Source organism: Saccostrea echinata, unplaced genomic scaffold, assembly GCF_033153115.1.
Source record: "Saccostrea echinata isolate AGI-Se365-2 ecotype Australia unplaced genomic scaffold, CSIRO_AGI_Sech_v1 ptg000025l, whole genome shotgun sequence".
NCBI classification, from domain to species: domain Eukaryota; kingdom Metazoa; phylum Mollusca; class Bivalvia; order Ostreida; family Ostreidae; genus Saccostrea; species Saccostrea echinata.
The window spans coordinates 18,127,967-18,151,390 of record NW_026889774.1 but is presented as its reverse complement, the minus strand read 5'-3'; the positions used below and the strand labels follow the sequence as shown (position 1 = coordinate 18,151,390).

The 23,424-nt window shown below is 34.1% G+C and overlaps 1 protein-coding gene and 1 long non-coding RNA gene across 3 annotated transcripts in view; one reads left to right on the top strand and one right to left on the bottom strand.

Moving 5' to 3' along the window:
* Positions 1–14,568, top strand: part of LOC133192067 (sister chromatid cohesion protein PDS5 homolog B-like) — a 63,930-nt gene extending 49,362 nt beyond the window's left edge. The window contains exons 29-33 of the mRNA XM_061327910.1: positions 1,503–1,648; positions 9,538–10,050; positions 10,949–11,074; positions 11,489–11,614; positions 13,955–14,568. Coding sequence (XP_061183894.1) covers positions 1,503–1,648; positions 9,538–10,050; positions 10,949–11,074; positions 11,489–11,614; positions 13,955–14,051 — 1,008 coding nt within the window. The 3' untranslated portion in view covers positions 14,052–14,568. The remainder of the gene's footprint in view (positions 1–1,502; positions 1,649–9,537; positions 10,051–10,948; positions 11,075–11,488; positions 11,615–13,954) is intronic.
* LOC133192086 (uncharacterized) overlaps positions 1–23,424 on the bottom strand; it is a 427,629-nt gene that overhangs the window by 292,893 nt on the left and 111,312 nt on the right. The window lies entirely within an intron of this gene.

Below are 23,424 nucleotides of genomic sequence, written 5' to 3'. Positions count from 1 at the left end.
CAGTATATGAAACATTTCTTGTATACTGTTGATGTCAATTGTTGATTTCAATTGCGATATAAACAAATATTGTCATTGGCTGAACATTACTTCACAATATAGAGGCATAAATATTCAAGATTACAACTCTTTTTGTGATCAAGCAGCCACGGGTAGGAGAGAGCTATATGCGGACTCCGGACCGTGGCTTAAGACGATGGGTTATGGGCTGAAATAGGAATGTTTTAAGAATGCAATACAAATTTTCCATCAAAGAAATATGCCACGGCTGGGACATTGTTATACCCCCTGCAAACGAAGTTTAGGGGGGGGGTATATTGGAATCAGCTTGTCCGTCTGTCTGTCTGTCCGTCTGTCTGTAGACGAGATTTTGTCCGGACCATTTCTTGGAAACTGTTGCAAGGATTTGTCTGAAAATTTGTACACTTATTCTTTGCCATATGAAGGTGTGCACCTGGTATTTTCATCATGATTGGATAATTTTTTTGCATTTTACAGGTGTTTTTTCATTTTTATTATGTGGTTTTGTCTGGATCTGTTCCCAGAGACTATTGCATAGATTTGCATGAAAATTTGTACACTTATCATTTACCATATGAAGATGTGCACCTGGTATTTTCAACATTATTTGATAATTTTTCTGCATTTTACAGGTGTTTTTTCTTTTCATTTTTATTGACTTAGTCATTTCAGGTTCATGTCTAAGGTTTGAGACATAGAATCTAGAACATCTGTACAAAAATGTGAACTACAGCTTAAAACTACTCGTTAGAACTAAAAAAAAAAATCACAAAGTATCAAAAACAGTTTTTACATTACACAGCAGATAGTGTAAATCCATTTGTCCCTTGGGAGTAATGAGTGGACATCATCCAGTTAAAGATTAATTAATGAGCTCAGGGCTGTTGGGGCATCTCTGATCAAGCAGGTCTTATCTATATCTCCTGGGAAATGGGCAGAAAGAAATAAAGATCTCTGTTGTTTAAGTCTCTTAATTGTAATTTATGTCTGTCAAAATACATAGTTACTGGAACCAGCCTTTTATTTTAAAATGAGTTTGATATAAAGGTATTAAGATCAATTTGATTTTGTGTAATTAATTATGATATTTTTTTTGCAACAATCAATTTGCAGAGTGTCATGTCTCACAAAGATGACAGATAGTTGCAAACTATTTTTTCAATGTAATATAAAACACTGTAGTTACTAGTATTGATGTTTTATTAGGCTGCACCTTAGTTTCATTCATTAAAAAAAAATATGAGTAATTAAATTTTCACTCTAAATGTTTAAGCAAATTGTGAACACCTCTCACATCTAGAAAACATTAGTGATTTGGTACCTTCTCTGAAAAACCCAGCGGGGGGTATTTGTCCCTTTTGGACAGGTCTAGTTTTTGTTTTGTTTTTTTTTTAATTGTTTGGAGGAAATGAAATGATAGATAAAAATTTAAAGTTTCAAGAATTAGGAGGCTTTAATAAACTTAAAACTGGACATTGTAGAGGAAAGGTGTTCATGACTCCATATTGGCCTCAAGTGAACCAGAGATAGTGGCATGTCCAGGACCAGTGGTTAACCCCCTACCTTACACCCCCAGAGAAAAAACGTCTAAACCAGCAAAGACCAAGAAACTCAAAAAAGAGCAAAGGTAGGGATCTTTTATGTTTTTTATTTTGGTAATTTTGGTAATTCAAACGATCTGTAACCAGTGTTTGAAACTCACAGCAAAATTAGCCATACATGCAGGGCTGACTGCTAGTAAAAGTTGTCAGCCCTGCCAAAGATCTACTCGCCCGAGAAAATAATTGTCTTTCATAAATTTGTTTTTAATGATTATGTGACTGGAACCAGGTCACCATAACTTCAAACCAGATTCTTTAGACTGATGAATTCTTCCTCTTGGCTTGTTACACTTTGCTACAGATACTATTAGTTGATATGAAAGAAATTTATCAAATATATGAATTTTAATAATCGAAAATTTTAACAGGTCCAGCCGGGCATAAATACATGCAAATTTGTTCGCAAGCTGCAAATCTGTGCGTCTCAGGCGGTTGGGCCAAGGGTTATTTCAAACAGTGCTGTAACCTATTAACATACACTCACATACCAATAAGCAGCTCAATATCTGCAAATAAACAAGAAAAAAGTGTGGAAAACCAAGTGAGACAGACAGACGAACAGACATGGAGGAAGCCTATAATCCCCTCCGGTTTCCCTGATAGGGGACTAAGAATGAGGACCATTATATAGTCAATTCAATCAAATCTAAGCTATACAGTACAATTCGTTTATTATCATAGTTTATTTGTCAGGCCAAAACTTTATAATAAGCGACTTTTATAATAACCATAGTCGGCTGAAATTCATGTCGGACGGCTGACGTACGACGTTTGTGTAAATTATTGGATGTATTATACATCTTACTTTACATATAATTTCGATTTTTTAGGTTTATTTGAAATACAAGTTAACTAACATATCATTTCACAATATTTACTTACTGTTTCAACTTTTTATTATAAATAAATTCACTTAAATAAAGCTTAATACTCTTCAAACTCAATCTTCTAGATCCCTTGGCATCCATCTTGTTTATTTTGATCTACTTTCATTTTCAATTTATGGTCAATTCAAATTACCAATGTTTTGTTTTTTGTTTGTTTTTTTTTTAGTCACATATTAAATAAATTAACACAGCAACAAAGCATGCATTCAAATTGTTTCTTTTATTCATCCAAAGTAGACATAAAAAAATTTAGCTATTTACACTTAATGTCGCCATATAATTAAAATTAATTGATACACTGATGAGCATATGCATTCAAAGCCGCTTGGACAGACTGGTGAAAGAGTTAATTTCACTTAATTATTTCTTAATTAATCGGGTAGTTTTGTAAATGTAATTAACTATGAACATTGATGCAGAACACCAAGCGTAAGAAAGCTTGGGTTAATATTGACACTTAATTTACTTTCAACACATTTGGTAAAACGTATTTATTTCGAACGTACAATTCAGGATTAACATAAGAAGAAAATATGTTATGAAAAAAAAGAGTTCGTGTTATCCTGTCATGTACTTCATGAAATAAACAGACTCCCTGTCAATCGCTCAGGTAAGTGCACTGAAGTGTGACTAATCTCCCCAGTCTTTCACTATCGGCAAATTTCAAAGTGAAAATCAAGCCATTGTGTATAGACAAGCGACAGTGCATGAACCACAGGTGTAGATAGGTGTTATCTTTTGTTTTGTTGATTGTCCCAAGAGTGAAAAGGTGTGAAAAAAATATTACAGACAGAAATTTTCTATTTTAGTAAGCGAAGTGTATACTTTTACCTATGATAATAACAGACGAAATTTATAATGAATTATTAAGAAATGGTTTTGTGTTTCAGATATCTATGATAAAAAAAGAAGTATGATATAAAACCGGTATGATAAAAAACGAATTGTACTGTATTGCAATTTTTAGCTCACCTGAGCCAAAGGCTCAAGTGAGCTTTTCTGATCACATTTTGTCCGTCGTCCATCCGTCTGTCTAGCTGTCTGTCTGTCCGTCCGTCTGTAAACTTTTCACATTTTTGACTTCTTTTCAAGAACCACTGGGCCAATTTTGACCAAACTTGGAACAAAGCATCCTTGGGTGAAGGGGAATTTAAATTGTTCAAATGAAGGGCCAAGTCCCCTCACAAGGGGAGATAATCAAGAGAAGACAAAAATAGGGTGGGGTCAGTAAAAAATCTTCTTCTCAAGAACCACAGGGCCAGTAAAGCTGAAACTTATATGGAAGCATCCTGGGGTAGTGTAGATTCTAAATTGTTCAAATCATGACCCCCGGGGGTAGGGTGGGGCCACAATGGGGAATCAATGTTTTACATAGAAATATATAGGAAAAATCTTTAAAAATCTTCTTCTCAAGAACCACAGGGCCAGAAAAGCTGAAACTAATGTGGAAGCATCCTGGGGTAGTGTAGATTCTAAATTTTTAAAATCATGACCCCCGGGGGTAGGGCGGGGCCACAATAGGGAATCCAAGTTTTACATTGAAATATATAGAAAAAATCTTTAAAAATCTTCTCAAGAACCATTGGGCCAGAAAAGCTGAAACTAATGCCGAACTATCTTGGGGTAGTGTAGATTCTAAATTGTTAAAACCATGACCCCAGGGGGTAGGGCGGGGCCACAATGGGGAATCCAAGTTTTACATTGAAATATGTAGAAAAGAATCTTTAAAAATCTTCTTCTCAAGACCCACTGGGCCAGAAAAGCTGAAACTAATGTGGAAGCATCTTGGGGTAGTGTAGATTCTAAATTGTTAAAATCATGACCCCCGGGGGTAGGGCGGGGCCACAATAGGGAATCCAAGTTTTACATTGAAATATATAGAAAAAATCTTCTCAAGAACCACTGGGCCAGAAAAGCTGAAACTAATGTAGAAGTATCCTGGGGTAGTGTAGATTCTAGTATTGTTAAAATCATGACCCCTGGGATAGGATGGGACCACAATAGGTGTATTACATGGGGGAAAGTCTGGTGAAGAACAGCAGGGCCAAAGTTACTCAGGTGAGCGTTGTGGCCCATGGTGCTCTTGTTTTATTTTTATTTTCTATTGGCAATATTTTTATTAATTACTTAAAATAATTTACCTAAAACATTTATACTCAGTTCTTTTAAACTGTTTTGATTGAGGTATTTCTATCTCTTAACATATAGTTTTTTTAATTGATACAGAAATTTAAAAACTTTTATAATCAATGTAATTAATATTTTTTCTCTTAAAAAAATATTTTGAAGAAAGATACTGTATGTGTATACATAAATTGGCGTATTCAAAATTTAGCGCAATCACTGGGTATGGAGTTGTTGGAGAAATCATGAATTAGCGCTATACATGTATACATGTCCGTGCCATATATTGTATTTATAAAAGATTTCTTAGCGGTATTCATGAATTAGCACATAGTTGTCTGCACCAAAGCCGCTAAAGTATGAAGCCTACACTTTTAAGTACACATACAGTAACTCCTGTAGATGGAACAATAGCTCTTGTAGATGGATGCATTTTTAGCTCACCTGAGGTGAAAGCTCAAGTGAGCTTTTCTGATCACCCATTGTCCGTCATCCGTCTGTCTGTCCGTCCGTCTGTAAACTTTTCACATTTTCAACTTCTTCTCAAGAACCACTGGGCCAATTTTAACCAAACTTGGTACAAAGCATCCTTGGGTGAAGGGGAGTTTAAATTGTTCAAATGAAGGGCCAAGCCCCCTTCAAAGGGGAAATAATAAAGAAAAGACAAAAACTGGTTAGGGTCATTAAAAAATCTTCTCAAGAACCACTGGGCCAGAAAAGCTGAAACTTACGTGGAAGCATCCTGGGGAAGTGTAGATTGTAAATTCAAATCATGACCCCTGGGGGTAGGGCTGGGCCACAATAGGGAATCCAAGTTTTACATTGAAATACGTAGAAAATATCTTTAAAAATCTTCTTCTCAAGAACCACTGGGCCAGAAAAGCTGAAACTTACAGTACCTGGCCATAAGTCTGTCATAAAATGGCTGACGTAAGGTAACGTGAACAACATAAACGCAATATTCAAAAATGAAAAAAAATCCATAAATATTAAGTACCTACCCTTTTATCTCTAGTATTTAGTTGCATGACCCTTAGATTTACTAACTTGTCGAATTCGCCTTGGAATTGAAGCGTACAGGCTCTGAATATAGTGCTGAGGCAGTGACCGCCATATTTCCTTTACTTTCATGATGAGGTCTTCACGATTTTGAATATTGTGTACCTGTCTCTGAAGACAAATTTTTATGGTTCTCCACACATTTTCAATTACATTGATATCTGGAGATTGTCATGGCCAAGTTAGACATTTAATTTCATTTACGGTTTTCCATAATTTTGTGGCGTTAGAGGAGTGAACCGGTGCATTATCGTCCTGGAATACCTAGTCACATTTTGGGAAATGACGCATAATAACAGGCCATAAATTTGTATCCAAAATGTTTATGTATTTTTGGCAATTAATATTCCCGTCTTCTTCTGTAAATGTTCTGACTCCTTCATGAGTAATGCATCCCCAAAACATCACCGAGTACTTTCCATTTCCACGGATGCCAAAACACTCAGGTACTTCGTTCGGTCTTCTCCAGATGTAAACTCTCTTATTCTGATCAATCACAACCTGAGTTTCATTGCCAAGTGTAATTTAACTCGACACCAATTTACACGGAGTGTGCAGTTTACAGACCGAATTGTCAGTCTCCCTTGTTTTTTTTCCTTCTTGTAAAGTTAATAAATCGCAATCGTCTTCTTACCATCCATGAAGAAATGGAACTTAGTAATTTTGAGTTCACTTCATCAGTTATTTCCGACAAAATTTGCTGTCTGTTGAGTTTCACACATCGAAGTAGTTACGATCACCTCATACATCAGTTTTCTAGGGCGTCCGCTTCGATGCTTATTTTCACTGGATCCAAGCATCTTGTATCGCTTAAGAAACTTGGAAATCCCAGACTGGCTTACAGAAAGAATAGTAGCAATGTCCTGTTGGGTATATCCACTCTCAGACATAGTTATTATTGCATTTTTCATTGGGGTAGACTTTTGTTTACCTTTAGTGCCATCTTGTCAATTGCTAACTATTTGACAGATAATACGTCACTTTTGTAAAATGACATCATTAAATTATTGTATACACTCTATAGAAAGAAACTATCCAACAGCGGCTTGTTTAGAGTGATTTATATACCAACGCTAAAGAAAAAAAATTGGGTTTCTGAATTTTGATATTTTGGCAGCCATTTTTATGACAGACTTATGGCCAGGTACTGTATATGGAAGCATCCTGGGGTATTGTAGATTTTAAATTGTTCAAATCATGACCCCTGGGAGTAGGGTGGGGCCACAATAGGGAATCCAAGTTTTACATTGAAATATGTAGAAAATATCTTTAAAAATCTCCTTCTCAAGACCCACTGGGCCAGAAAAGCTGAAACTTACATGGAAGCATCCTGGGGTAGTGTAGATTCTAAATTATTCAAATTATGATCCTTGGTAGGGCAGGGCTACGATAGGGAATCCAATTTTCATTGAGATATAAAGGAAAAATCTTTTAAAATCTTCTTCTCAAGAACCACTTGGCTAGAAAAGCTGAAACTTATGTGGAAGCATTCTGGGGCAGTGTAGATTCTAAATTGTTCAAAGGGTAGGGTGGGGCCAAATTAGGGAATCAACGTTTTACATTGAAATATATAGGCAAAATCTTTAAAAATCTTCTTCTCAAGAACCACTCAGGGGTCGAAATTAACTTTTTTGACCACTAGCAAATTTTAGCTTGTGGAATTTTTTTTTACTAGCAATATTGAACTTTTACTAGCATTTTTCTTCTCATAGTAATTAACATAGGAATTATTTGAATAATTTCATAGAAAACTAATTTACACCTTGTGAGTATTTAGGTTGTTTTATTCAAGACCTTTTGCACAGGAAGAAATTAGCTTAAGCTTCAAAATATGAATGGATAGAGAGATGTGCAATTAAAAAATTCCAGCACTAGCCCACTACTGGCAGCAATAAAATCACTATAGCCCCAAGTAAAAAAGTTACTAACCGAAATGTAGAGGGAAAAAGTAAATTGGAATTAACCAACATTGAAAGAAATGTAAAATAGGTTAGTGTTGAAAAAGTGAGGGTCATTCTTTTAAACTTAAAGTTTAATTTTCACAAGTAAAATTGAATCGTATATATATAAATCAATAATTATGATTAAAAATTTTAAAAAATGAATCTGAATAAATTATCCTTTTTTCTGGTCATTGGACTAGCTTATTTAAATTGAGGAGATTATTTATTTTCATCTCAAATCATTAAATACACTGGAAATATATTTTTTTAAATCACACAACGCTTTTCCTCTAGTTGATTGAGTGACCATAAATAATTTAATGGGATATCAAAATGTATTTACCATAAACAAAGATATGGAGGAAATTCGGATTGGGAAAAAAACGATTGTTTTTGGAAGTAAACTAGTCAGGTAGAACTGCAAAATTGATAAGAATATGGAGATTTACGAACTATAGGAGCATGCTGCCTGGAAATTTTTCATTGTTTGGGAACTTAATAGCAAAAAAAAAAAAAGAAAAAGAAAAAAAGAAAATACCTGTAGTGCCTTTCATTACATGGGTAATTTTAATTTGTACTAGACCGAGGGATTTACCGACCGAGGGCTACCTCCGTTCAGAAAATCACTAGCACAAACCAAAAAGCGGTAGCCCCTGGTGTGGGGCTAATTGCACATCCCTGGAATACAAAAAAAAAATCTTAAAAGACCAGGTGTTTTTATTTTTTGACTCACAAAAGTTATTGTCCATAGGAGGCCTTTAACTCACAATTTCTGTTTTTAATTGGCATTTAGCGAGTATTTCCCATTAATTTCGACCCCTGCCACTGGGCCAGAAAAGCTGAAACTTAAGTGGAAGCATCCTTGGGTTGTGTAGATTCAAAATTAGTCAAATTATGACCTCTGGGGGTAGGACGGGGCCACAATAGATATTATAAGGGGGGAGATCAGGTGAAGAACAGCAGGGCCAGAGTTACTCAGGTGAGCATTGTGGCCCATGGGCCTTTTGTCTTTATAGTCAAATGCTTTTTGATAATCGATGAAACAGCAGGATAAACACTTTTTCTTTTTTTGCTTAGATACTTGTTAATAAGTGACTATAATACAAATATCGCGTCAACATTTGATAACCCTTTTCTAAAAGCAAATTGTGCATCTGACAGTTTTTCCCACAAGATTCTATTATTTAGAATTGTAGTAAATAATTTTCCAAAACAGCTCAAAATAGTTATTCCTGTATAATTATTATTAAAAGATTAAAATTCATAGTTAAGGAATGTCAAACTAATATTCATTTAAATAATTGTCTAACTATATATATATTATAATAACTTGTTTTCATTTCTTTTGCTTGCTTTTCATAATTAAGTTTTCAGCTTTTTAGAAAGCAGACTTTCCTTTGAAATACAAAGAATTATACATTACCCCAAACTTCAAGACCAGGTCATCTGAAGGAGCAGTACGAAAGATACATTTTAGTCTAAAAGATTTCAGAATTTAAAAAAATTCAGTATACTTAAAGAAAAAAAAAAAACATGTATCAGTAAACAAGGACACATCACTTCACTGATTCATATCTCAACCAGGGAGATGTACATCTTCTGCAGAACATTGTACCAGTGCATTTTGCCAAAAAAAAATGAAATTGCTTGTTTTCTGAATGATCTAAATTTTTTTTGCACTTTTTAATTCATTTAAAAAATAAAAGAAGTAAAAATTCCAAGCAATTGTTTGCCTATAAATTTGTTGCAATTTACAGCAATAAATGTATGGATAATATAGAGGGTAGCTCATAATACTTGTGTAGATATTTCAGATGGAAGATTACAAAAAAGTGTATTGATATAAAAGGGGCGTTGGTGACAAGATATGGGTAGATTGAATGTTATTTGTGTGTTCTTCAGTGAATCTGATGTTGACATGGAATCTCCTGTTAAAAGTCCCAAAGAAAAAACAAAAAGACCTCGTTCTAAGAAGGAAAATATAGATTCTCAGGAAGAAAACCAAGTCTCAGGTGTTCCAAAGAAGCGAGGCAGAAAAAGTGCAAAGAAAGAGAATCTGACTGAAAATAAAAAGACAGATTCTGAATTAGATTCTTCCAAAGAATCTCAGGATTTCAATGTTCAGTGTAGTTCTTCAGATGTAGAGGAAAACTCGGAACAAGAACAAACTGTGAATCATCCAAAAAGACCAGGAAGACCTAAGCAGACAAACTCCAACTCATCTTCTGCAAATTCCTCCCCACGCAGGGGGAGAAATAGTGATAATAAAGTGACAAAACTGAAACAAATCAACGGTGCTTCAAAAAAGACCTCTCATTCTTCAGTTAAAGACAGTCCCAAAGGGAAAACACAGAAGAGACCTGCGCCATCTTCCTCTGAAGAATCATCTCCAGTCAAAAAAACTCGCCGTACAAGGTATGTTTCTCAATCTCAAGCAAAGATTTTTTTTTCAAATTATGGAATCTATGGTTAAGATGGGATTGATCAACCCAATATATTTCTGTAGACAGCCAGTAACAAACCTTATAAAATTTATGATATTGACAAACAATGTTGCCTTAATTAGGTATAATGAGAAAAAAATTTAAATTCTTTTGAAATGTTACTCCTTCACTTTTGGTCCAATTTCAATAAATTTGTTACACAAGTAGATTATATTATACCTAATGATTTATATATGGGTTTTTGATTTTGACAAAAAAACATTCCCATGGTTACTAGAAATAGAAAAATCTTTGAATTCTTATAAAACACTACTCCTACAGTTTTGTTCTGATAAGACTTTTAACACAAGTGGACTATACTAAGATAATCTTATTTTTGAGCTCACCATTAGAGCTACAGTTTCTTCAGAAACTCCAGCTTCTATTTTCAAGAGGAAAAATACAAAAAAGTCGTAGTTTATATTGGTCTTTTATGCATGCAATCATATGTCAAAAGAGACAATTTAAACATCTATTAAATAATGTTTTTGGTATGGCATATATCCTAAATTACATGAGACATAGAATTTCCTTTCAACAAAATATTTTCCTGTTATCAAGGAAGGTTATGCTAAATTTGGTTGAAATTGAATTTGAAAAGTTAACAGAGCACAGGAAGACAAATAGAAGAACAATTGACTAACTTGATCAAAGATAAACCATCTGAGCTAAATAAAAAGGAGTTACTATAATAGTTAATTTTCTCTGGTTGATGCTGAACTCTTTAAGAATAGAAGTTGATTAGACAATTTGTTGTTGAACATTTATTATTCAATTGTGTAATATGTTCAGCCATGTCAATAGTACTCAAGCTAATATTTCATGACCAGGGCAGCACCAGTCAAAAAAGACAGCTCAGAAAGTGATCCCTCATCACCTATAAGTATGGAGAGTGAACCATCACCTGTAAAACATTCACCATCCAAAAAATCAACCTCATCACCTGCAGCATCAAGGTAACTCACAATTACATAGTCATTCAATAGCAGTTTTGTTGGTAAACCCAGCTTCTTGTGCTCGCCTTTTGTGAATAGTGCAATCAGTGCAGTGGTTTTCATCATCCTCTATACTTTATATTGTTACAAAACTTGGCATGGAATTGGTATTTTAAATAATTTTTCCATGTTATGTAACTTGAGATATCAGATGACGAAAACGCTCAGATGTTAAATTGACTGAACTCACACTAAGCATTAAATTCACATGTTCAAATACAATGACAAAATAATAGAAAACAACCAGTTTTTGAATATTTAATTGCCATGTGCTTGATATTAAGAGCACAGAATTTATTGTTGAATGGTTTTAAGAATTTTTTTTCACATATAGACAATTTTACTTGTGTGAATTATTTTATATTATATTTGTAGGAAAACCCTAACACGAAGTAAACTCCACTCAGAGTCAGAAGGAAATAGCTCACCAGTTAAGGGCAGGAAAAGAGCAGCAACTAAACAACTTAAAATAGACCAGTTCAGCACCAAACCATCAAATGTGTAAGAACACCGTCTTCTGCTTGTTTTCACTTTTTACTTGTTCTTCAATATCGTTATGTATCTGTATCTCAACCTGCCTTTTTATACTATAGGCTTTTCTGTCTGACTACTTGTTAGCTTTATTGTGCCAGTAATATATTGTGTACACTGTGAGGTCTAGACTGTCTATCCTTGCCTGTTGATGTGTCTTGGGAGGGAAAACAAGGAAAAAAGTTTAACTTCACCTCATTTGATAGAGGGGCTCATTTCTCATGAAGGAAAAAGTTTAACTTAAACTCATTTAATCGAGGGCCTCATTTCTCATAGAGCAATAGTTGGCTATTATCAGCTTGTTCAAACTTGATGTTGTCTGCACATCAATTGGATTAAGTTTATGTGTGAAATGAAGGACTTACTTTCCACTTCTGCTGAGATAATACAAATGTGAAATAAAGGAAATAAGAACAAAATGAACATTTTGTAAAGAAATAAACATCCATGGTAATCATGATCAGTTGATGGTTCTGGGGGAAATGTATAGCAACCCATAAGTAGGTATTTACATGTATTTATAAAAGTACTTAAGGACATATGCAACATAGTTTGAACTTAATTTGTTTTTTTTCCCGAGAGTTGATGAGTTCCAATATTAGAAGGAATATATTTATAAAAGTACTTAAGGACATATGCAACATAGTTTGAACTTGATTTGGTTTTTTTCCCGAGAGTTGATGAGTTCCAATATTAGAAGGAATATATTTATAAAAGTACTTAAGGACATATGCAACATAGTTTGAACTTAATTTGTTTTTTTTCCCGAGAGTTGATGAGTTCCAATATTAGAAGGAATATATTTATAAAAGTACTTAAGGACATACACAACATAGTTTGAACTTAAGAGGGCTGGGTGGTTGTGGCCATTTTCAGACTGTATTGATCTCCTTTAGAAGAAGAGCTCCATATAAAGATATACAAAAATGATCAAATTTTTAAAACTAAAATGTATGAAATTTTTGTTTGCCAAATGATAGTTGACAGCTTAAGATATCATACCTAAAAAATTAAGTTATATCTGATGGTTAATTTGTTGACCCCTCAGCCTCCTTAATTGTTTTTTTCTCCCTAGAGTTGAAGAGTTCCAAAATGAGAAGGACCTGTATGCTAATCTTTTAATGTCTATATTTGGTGCTGTAAACCTCCTCTAAAGCAAATGTGGATGAAAAAACATCTAGAGTACATGTTTAGTAATTTTTGTATATTTTTCTTTAAATAATTCAAGAATTTTCATCATTTGATATCTATTCAAAACCCCCGGCAATGCATGCTGATTTTTTTTCTGAATGTCTAATGATACTATAATTTTACATCAAGAATATCTTGAACAAGATGTGTTTGTGAAACACTGATGCCCCCGTATGGCAGCTTATGGCGAAGGTTAAAGTTTCTTCAAATGCAAGTCAAAATCCAGGCCAAAAGATAAAAAATGTTGATACCCAAAGAAAGGTCTTGTCTCGAGGAATACACCTGTGAAATTTGAAAGACCTAGATACAACTGTTCAAAAGTTATGGCGAAGGTTAAAGTTTTTAAAATAAAAGTCAAACGTCAAGGTCAAGGTCAAAGTGGTTGGTATCCAAAGGAAGATCTTGTCACAAGGATTACATATGTGAGGTATGAAAGCCCTAGCACCAACCATTCAAAAGTTATGGCCAAGGTTAAAGTTTTTCAAAAGTAGGTCAAACTCCTAGGTCAAGGTCAAAGGATCAAAGTGGTTGATATCCAGAGGAAGGTCTTGTCACAAGGAATACACATGTGAAGTTTGAAACCCTAAGCACCAGCCGTTCAAAAGTTATGGCCAAGGTTAAAGTTTTTCAAAAGTAGGTCAAACTCCAAGGTCAAGGTCAAAAGGTCAAAGTTGTTGGTATCCAAAGGAAGGCCTTGTCACAAAGAATACACATGTGAAGTTTGAAACCCAAGCACCAACTCATAAGTTATGGCCAAGGTTAAAGTCTCATAAAATTTTGCAAAAGTGGGTCAAACTCCAAGGTCAAGGTCAAAAGGTCAAATATGATGGTACCCAAAGAAAGGTCTTGTCACAAGGAATACACATGTGAAATATGAAAGTCATAGCTCTAACCAATCAAAAGTTATGGGCAAGGTTAAAGTTGACAACAGACAGACAGACAAACAGAAAACAGATAAACAGACAGACAGGACAAAAACAATACACCCCCGGGATCTTTCGATCCGGGGGCATAAAAATTATCAGTAGGTAAGGTACGTTGCGTATGTCCTTAAAGGTTGTTTTGTGAGCTTGTACTCACCTCGAGTAACTTGAATGATATTTATTACTCTAATTTTAGGAGGAGAGCTAAAACTCTGGCCAATGGAAGCTTAGATGGAGACAACCAAGAATCACCATTATCAGCATCAAAAAGAGGAAGAGGAAAGCGAAAATGATACTTTGTTCTTAGGATCTCTTAGTTATAAATGGCAGCTCTTGTTTTTATCTTGATGACTCCTGTGGTTGTAAGAGAGTTCATTCTCTGAGGTTTTAACAATGTGAAAACTATTGAAGGTTTTTGCATTTCCTAGCATTGTTCCTCTACATCAAGTGTACCAGAATGACTTCAGTGGATATATACTTTGAATGAGTCATGATCTTGTTCTGGAATCAAATCTTTTAATAAGATATTATACAAGTCAAAAGGTTCTAGTTACCTTATTAGATCTGATGGTCACTTAAAGCAATGTCACTAAGTAGGGCAACTGTTTTATGAGAAAACCCTTGAATTGATCCCACAAGACATGCATGTAAGACTGTCACTCTTCTCTAAGAGTATTTGTGTTATTTATTTGTGATAGTATGAGATTGTAATTTACAAATTACACAGATCATGTGTGGAAATATTAAATTGTATTTTATTTCAATTCATACATGCATTTAATATGAAATAAAATTTTGAGAAAAACTGGAGTGAAAATGTGTTGGCTTGCAATGTGTACATCACTGTAGGGAAATAACAGGTAATCTCTTTACTACAATCTCAGATTACCAAACATTTTCATAAACTGACACCATGGCTTTAGAAAGATTCTTATTAAGTGCCAGATCAATTTTTTTAAAAAAAAGGTACATCGTTTATGATTTCAAAGTCAGATGTGATTATAACCTATGGAAAATTGTTGTACAATTTCTGTATGATAGCTATGGGAGATTGAACATAGGCTCAACTTACAGTCCTGATTTTTTTTTTATGCCCTGAAGATTCGGGGGTATATAGTTTTTGCCCTGTTCGTCCATCTGTCTGTCTGTTTGTCCGCAAAAACTTTAACCTTGCCTATAACTTTTGATTGGTTGGAGCTATGGCTTTCATATTTCATGTTTACTCTTTGTGACAAGACCTTTCTTTGGATACCAACCACTTTGACCTTGACCTTGGAGTTTGACCTACTTTTGAAAAAACTTTAACCTTGGTCATAACTTTTGAACGATTGGTACTAGGGCTTTCATCCTTCACATGTGTATTCCTTGTGACAAGACCTTCCTTTGGATACCAACCACTTTGACCTTGACCTTGGAGTTTGACCTACTTTTGAAAAACTTTAATCTTGGCCATACCTTTTAAACATGGTGCTACGGCTTTCATACTTCACATGAGCATTCCTTTGGACAAGAATTTCCTTTGGATACCAACAATTTTGGCAATGACCTTGACCTTGGAGTTTGACATACAGTGGCGCCGCGTTTATCCGGACGCTTAACCATCCGGACGATATTTATTGGGAACCGATTTTTTTCCACGTTATTTTGTCTCATTAATCCGGAAATTCGCGTTCCGTATCCGGACGGTCGATTTCCACTACAAAACGTTATAGTTCATTGAAAAATGACTCGTTTATCCGGACGGTAATTTTTCAAGAAACGACTTTTTCACACTTATCTTGCGGTAGTGTTAATTGTTGTAAAAACATTGGCCATGCAGTTTGAAGGCGGTTACCCGTGACCTACAAACAACAGCGTCTATAATTAGCGTATGTTTACCATGTGTTTTAACTTTACCCCAATTAAATCACACGTCTATTATGAAGCTCGAAGAATTTAGCTTACACTATGCATTAATTAAATAATAATCCGTTCAAAATCATATTGCTAGCCGTATATACATCGGTGAATTCATGAGAATTTGGGAGAGTTTTAAATGAAATGAACAATGATTAACGAGCGATTTCTTATGCTCTTTATCATGTTTATCATGTTGATTACGTTAGTTTAAAATACGATTTTCCATTTCTTAAAACGAAAACGTATTTGAAACGCTTTTTTTCCACAAGACAGTTTAGAAGGGTACATAATTGAAGAAATATCTTTCTATTTAATGTACTACCGTCTCGCTTTAAACCTACACTACTTTAGGAAAAAAAATATATGAAACTGGCGATTACGTTTTTCGTGATATTTTAATGATCGAAATTCAAACTTAGAGTCTAGAAAAAAAAAATATTGATAATCATAAGATGACTTGTGTTTACGTTGAATGTTTTAGTACTTCCACTGATTGCTCGTGATTGAATTAGTTTGCAGTGTTCAGTTAATTTTATAGTAACACTGTGCAATGAATATACGGAGAATATACGGGGTTAATTTAAATTTGAACATTTGCCAATGATGATGCTGAACAGTTCTGTCACATCATATGAGCTTCAATAATTAAAATATATGGCGAAATAAAACAACAGTAGATCACAATTTACTTAGCCCATGAAGTCACATGCCAAAGAGAAGGCGAATAGAAAAAGGTCTCAGCATAAAAATTGCTTATCCATTTTTTTGTGTCTTATTGTGTAAATTACATTTTAATGTATATTTTCTTTAATTAATTATTTCTTTTTTAAAAAAGTATAAAATAAAAACAATAAGCCAAAATAATAATTTAAAAGTTTCTTTTCTACTCCCACATTTGATACAAGAATGTGCATATATACATGCTTGGAGAGTGTTTTTTGAGAAGTGATTCAATTATCCGGACGATTCATTTATCCGGACGATTTCGTTAGGGACAGAGGCGTCCGGATAAATGAGGCGCCACTGTACTTTTAAAAAAAACTTTAACCTTAGCCATAACGTGAACGTTTGGTTCTAGGGCTTTCACATTTCATGAACATGTGTATCACTTGCGACAAGACCTTCCCTTGGCCCATTTGACCTTGGAGTTTGACATACTTTTTAAAAAAAACTTTAACCTTCGCCATAAATTTAGAACAGTTGGAGCTAGGGCTTTCAAATTTCTCAGACAAGATCTTTCTTTGGGTATCAACATTTATGATCTCTTGACCTGGAGTTTGACTTGCATTTGAGAAACTTTAACCTTCGCCATAAGTTGTCACATGGGGGCATCAGTATTTCACAAATACGTCTTGTTTTTATGTGCAGGTGTAAAGCCATAGAAGGTGAAAAGATTGACATCAATGTACCTGTAACAATAGCGGCTGAATAGGGAAGTACGAGAGGCATTTGAAAAGTTCTGAGAACTGTCTGATAAAATATTAACCGTTTAATGTAAATTACTGAATTTGACATCATTGGACAGATCACAAAAATGTACACATATCGTGACGTCACTTTTTAATATTTATGACGTAATAACTCCGAAAATGACGTCAGAATCTCGAATGTCTAGCATAAAATTTTGACGTCAACTTTTGTTCATTATTCGGATGCACGCGAACGGACACAACTGCCAGTTGGAAGAATGTTTACATAGAGTTCAGTCTATCATATGGAGATAAGAGTGTGTCAAACATAGCATGATATTATCGAATTTCGTGCAAAATAGTGGATAAAAATGACGCTGCTTTGAGAAAGTCACGAAGAACAGGAGAATAGTAGACGGTGTTTCAGAATTTGCTGGCATTAATTCGTCAGGTGTTTCAACTAATTTTGCGGGAACGAATAAAGATCAAGAGAGGTTAAGCTAAGGGTGTCCTATATTTTCTCGTAAAAACCAAAATGGCGCCGGTGTAGTTCTAACCCCACCGTTACTTGATATGTTCGAAAAAATTAAATCATGGAAAATAAATAAGATAATACATAGCAATGAAACTCGGATTTATTTTTTAAGTCAAAAGCAATAGTGAGTTTTGGATTGCCGAAGTTGAAATAATATGAAAAAATACGCACAGAAACAAGTTTTGGGGAAGACTTTTGTAAGTTTCATTCGTAAACGGTAAGAGTCCTGATACTCAAAATACATTTGTGGAAAACTGCATTGTTACACTTCAGTTTTATATAGAATATCTGTTATTTATTATAGTGGAGAGCTATATAATAGACCGAAAATCCAGCTATATCATATAAATAAAAATCTTTTATGAAAGCCTAAGGTAACATTACTGTGCTTATTAACCAAGTCAAAAAAAATGGAATTGCTGATTTACCATACTATTTTTTACAGTGTTACTCAACCTTCATGCACTATTTCGATGTTCTCAAGTGGACAAAAAATGCGACTTTTCAGTATGCCTAAGCATTCGAGATTCTGGCGTCATTTTTGGAGTTATTACATCATAAATATTAGAAAATGACGTTAATATAAGTGCACATTTTCCAGCTCTTTTCAATGATATCAAACTTATTAACTTACTAACTTCCGTGGAATGGTTAATATTTTAGCAATCAGATCTTAGAATATTCAAATGCCCCTCGTAAAAAAAAAAAAAAAATTAATGTCGGAAAAATTAAGGCTTTGTCAAATTTTAATAGACAATTGTTTTTGTTCCAATTTTGCGTGGGTGCCTTTAAGCTTTTCTGAGCCAAAGGCTCAAAGAGCTAATGCTATGGTAACGTGTGTGGTGTGCGTAAACTTTGTAGAATATGGGCCATATCTCGAGAACCCCTTGGCCAATTTTTGTCAAAGGAGTATTCTACTTAAGTATAGTAGTGTGGTTCCTTTTTACATCCTTGGTTTACCGGTTAAATATTAGCATACGGTATTTAGTTTGTTTTCATTGTGTATAACGAAGTATTTCTAATTAAAACATTGTGTATTTATAATGAATAATCAAACATATCAAAAAATACAAGCTTATTTTTAACACCTATCGCACTAAAAAATGCCGGAACATTTTCCCCCGATCAGACTACGGTTTCTCTATTACATGGAAATGGGCGGAGACATTTATATTAGATACTATAAAAAGAATATCTTGGTATGATTTTTTTTTTTTCAAAGACGAATAATATGTTCAAGATTCACATTCAACTACATATACAATTTTCTATTAACAGAACTTTGGCAAAAAAAGCTATAACAAGATTAACCAAACAAGTTCATGCTGATCGATATAAAACTGAGTACGTTTCAACTGAGAACTAACACGATTACTGGGGGCATTTACCCGTAACGATACAAATCCACGTGGCTTGTTATGATTCTAAACAGGTCATAAAGAGGTTAATCGCATGTAAATGAAGTCAGCGAAGAGATTCAAAATCACAATACTTTTAATTAAAAAACATAGAGCACAAGGTTGTTCAGCAAAGATATTTTCACTCAACCTTTACACATGTAATATGCACATTATATTTCAAACTCGACTCTGAACAAACCTGTGCTCGGTGTTTACGAAAGCTTTGAAGTGTGTACCTGTCACTGATTTCTTTTGATATTCATGAAAATCAAAGGACCTTACCTTCAACGCGCAGCTTCGTATGCTGCCTATATCTATTGTTTGACATTTTTAGATGATGATTCAAATAATGAAGACATTAGTTAATAATAAAATTTAATTTTTAAAAATGTTAATAAATGTTCGAAATTTGACGAGTAACCGGGGACCACAGATAAGCCTTACTGAGACTTGTTCTTTGTTACAGAGTATTCTTGGCCAAGGGGCTTTTGTTTATACTAAAACTAGGAATTTGACCCTTAAACAAGGGGAGATAATTAGGGAAATAAAAACAAAAGTACTGGTTGCTAAAAAATCTTGTTCTAAAGAACCACTGGGCATATTATCACCAAACTTACTTACAAGGATGAGGATATGTTGTAGATTAAGAATTGTTCAAGGATCAGCCTTGGGCAAAAGGGTTGACCAAAATTGTTTTGTTAAAACTTTGATATTTTGCTTACTATAAGGACTTAGGGTTCTCCACAAGGGGTTTTACCATGGCGGCCCGCCATGGTTAAATTCTCACCTACCTAACGACCCATATTTTTTTTTATTTGAAGTCGGGAGAGAGCAAACAAACATTATTTTACAGTTGGCCTAATCCTTTTTATTTTTATTTATTTATTTATTTGGCATAAAAAATGTCGATTAATTCAACATTTTGTGTTACAGTGGTAAAGTTTTGTGAAACCAATCATTGATAAATGAAGGTTAGAAAGTCCAACATGCATTCGTGTTTTTGGTCACATTTTGCCTTCGCGCAGCTTCCTCCATGGTTAAATTTTCATATGTGGAGAGCCCTGAGGACTAGGATCATCAAATCTTGTCAGTTGACGCATCTTGGGACCTCATATCATGATGACTCAAAAGAAGGTCATGATGGCCTATTTCTGAATGTATTCAATTTGGTCTTTGTGCAAATCTTGGCCATTTTGAAGCCTATGATCATCAAAACTTGTCAGTTTATACATCCTAAGGTCTCAAAGTATTTCATTTTAAAAAATAGTACTCGGTGACCTACTTTTGGAATTTTACGACTATATTTAAATATTTTCAGGTACTAATTGACTAAAAATCATCAAACCTTGTCAGTTAATGCATCTTAGGTCCTTGGAGTATGTCAACTGAAAAGTAGGTCACTTTGACCTACTTTTGGAATTTTATGGCTATATTTCAATATTTCAGATATTAAATGGCTTAGAATCAGCAAACTGAGTCAGTTGGTGCATCTTGGGTCCTCAAAGTTTGCTAGCTGAAAATTACAGGTCCATGTGACCTACTTTTGGAATTTTTTGGCTATCTTTAAATATATAAAACAAAGAAAAACTGGAAACCAAACACCTTGATGTTGAAATTGCTGAAATTCTCACGTGTGGATACCCATCGGTATTCAATAGGGTCTGTACTCTAAAGTTGTAAAATCAGATCACCAACATTTCTTTAGAATGCAGCAGTAAATTTATTTTGTTGACCGGTTTTGACCAGGGATATTCTTCATCAGAAGATTTATCTAGTGAAGTGAAAAAAATGCGAATGACGTTGGTACGAGGGGTGATCAAAAAGTTCGCGAACTATCTCTATATTTAAAAAATCACAATTCAGATCAGAATGGTATTTGGCACACATATAGTCATACACATGTTCTATAAATAGCAGTCATTAAATAATGTTTTCCTCCGTGTTTGTGACGTCACAATGTGAAAATGACGTCAGTGTGTAGGTCACTTGTGACAAAAAATGGTTGACTCAGTCGTACTCGAGCAACGAACGGCTGTAAAGTTTAACGTATATCTCGGAAATTCCTTTGCAGTAGAATATGATAATTTGTATAAGGCTTATGAAGACAAAAAACTTACCAGAAGTTCAATCATTAATTGGATTGAATGTTTTATTGAAGGCAGGGAGATGGTTAAAAATGAGGTTTGTTCTGTTTACCAGCGAAAGCAAGCCGGTAAAAAGGTGTGACCTTAGTTGAGCAATTTGTTTTGAAAGATCGCCAAGTTACAGAAAGAAAAATAGTTGAATATTTAAGCAATAATATAATTATTAAATCCCTAAAATATCGTTTACTTTAGACTTTAAGCATATGAGATATGAAAAAAAGAAAAGGCGCCCATACTTTTCCACATTGGATAAACGACGCTCTCGAGACAGAGGACTCGGATTATGATGGTCACCATGGTAATTCTGGGAAGGGATATCCTTATCCACCCATCCTATTGCCGAGATTTGGCCATTTCTGACAGATGGTCTGTTCTTGTTATAAAAAATTACTTGCATGGTAAGAAATATAAGACTCGGAAAAATCTCTTAGCTTCTGTGAACAGACAGCTACGAAGCATATCACGTGACCGCCTGGATCACGTGGTTCACGCATGGGCAGAACAATGGCAGATGTGCATTAAAATCGGAGAGGACTACTTTTTAAAAATTTTGAACACTGAAACCTCATTTTAATTCTTTTAAGGAAGTTATTCAATTAGTTCGCGAACTTTTTGATCACCCCTCGTATAAACAAAATAAAATGCGGACTGTTTTGTATGAGGACGTTCTTAACAACGGTATACAAGATGTAATCAGTTTACGTTGTCTCTAAAGCTTTTTCTGACTTAGGATTTAGTAAGTCACCATAATGTATGAGAAAGCCTAGGACAATAAAAAGCAACAGTGGCCAATGAATCTTGCAAAGCAATTTTTCAATAATAATAATAAAAAAAAACATGTCCCATAATCACGTAGTTGATGCTACATTCAAGACATTCGATTGAGTCATTTCAATTTAGTTATTTTCGAGTCAGATATGAGGCCACTACTTAATTAATTAACCGAACAAAAATGAACCGAAATAAGTTTGTAAAAATTAAATTATTTAAAACAGTATACTTGAGAGAGAGAGAGAGAGATTCACTAATCTAATCCATTCAAAGTGGATGAAAACTTCCATATTCTTTTTTGAGTAATCTGAAGATCTTACTTTTTATTTAATATAAGATTTCTGACTAAGTGTATGGTAATATGTATTTAAAAAAATTAATTTGTTTTTCTTTACTGACATTGTACTATTTGTAAAAATAAGAATGTATTATCAGTAATCCTCAAATAGAATTAATTATTATTCTTTACTGGAAGAAAAAAAGTACCTTATACCAACCTATTGGGAAGGGTTTAAAATCAAAGGGCATTTTTGAAGTCTGAAAAGTATTTGTATCTCGTCGTCTCCTCACTAAACCCCTGTATCAATATAAGCTTTATTCCAAGAGTCGTTGTACTGATGTCGTTCAAAGGGAGATCATTTGAGCACAAATAGAGTTACCTTATGCAAATTTCGCAAAATTTCAGATAAGCATTTGAGAGAAAGGTATAAATTCGACATTTCTAAAGGTTGGTGGTGGGATAAATTTATTTGCAAACTAAAGCATTCTAAAGCATTCTTCTTCGTTTAGGCATTGAAGGCATATGCGAGTACATGTATCTGCACATACATGCATAGAACTGCAAATATAGCCTGTGCACCAAAACTGCTTCATCAAATAATTCGCACTCCTTTCATGTTTTACACATTGATAAAATCTTGTTTGTACTTAAAAACCTCAGTTATTTGAATCTTGAGATATTTTTCTTTCTTCTAACTAATGTGTAACTTGTATAAATCCGAGTTACGATTAAGTTAATTGTCTAATATCAAAAAAGTTTTAAGAAAACTTGTTCTTCACTAGGTTTGACATGGCATATTTTGAAGGAATAAAAAAGGGCAATTGCAAAGGGGTAAGAGAAATAATTGCACATACTCAATGCAGTTCAAAAGTTAACACACACTCCAAATGCTCCCGATTTCTTTATGCCGTGAAGAATTTAATACTAGGTCATTGTTGCTGTCTTTGAAAAGTAACTGTTTTTCGAGCTGAATTCTAATCATCACGTAATCAGGAACCGTTCACCGCTAACAATGGAAAGCATGAGAGCTCTTACCGACTCCTAACACTTATGTAGATAAATGATTTTTCAATCAGAACTCTCAATGCGCATTTCTTCAATATTAGGTACATTGCAATGCATAGAGTTACATGATCAATTATGAAACATTTTGTTTTTGAATTCATTTTTAAAATTGATTTTCCAACTTTAATTCATTTAAATTCTTGGAATTTTACCTTATTTCTGT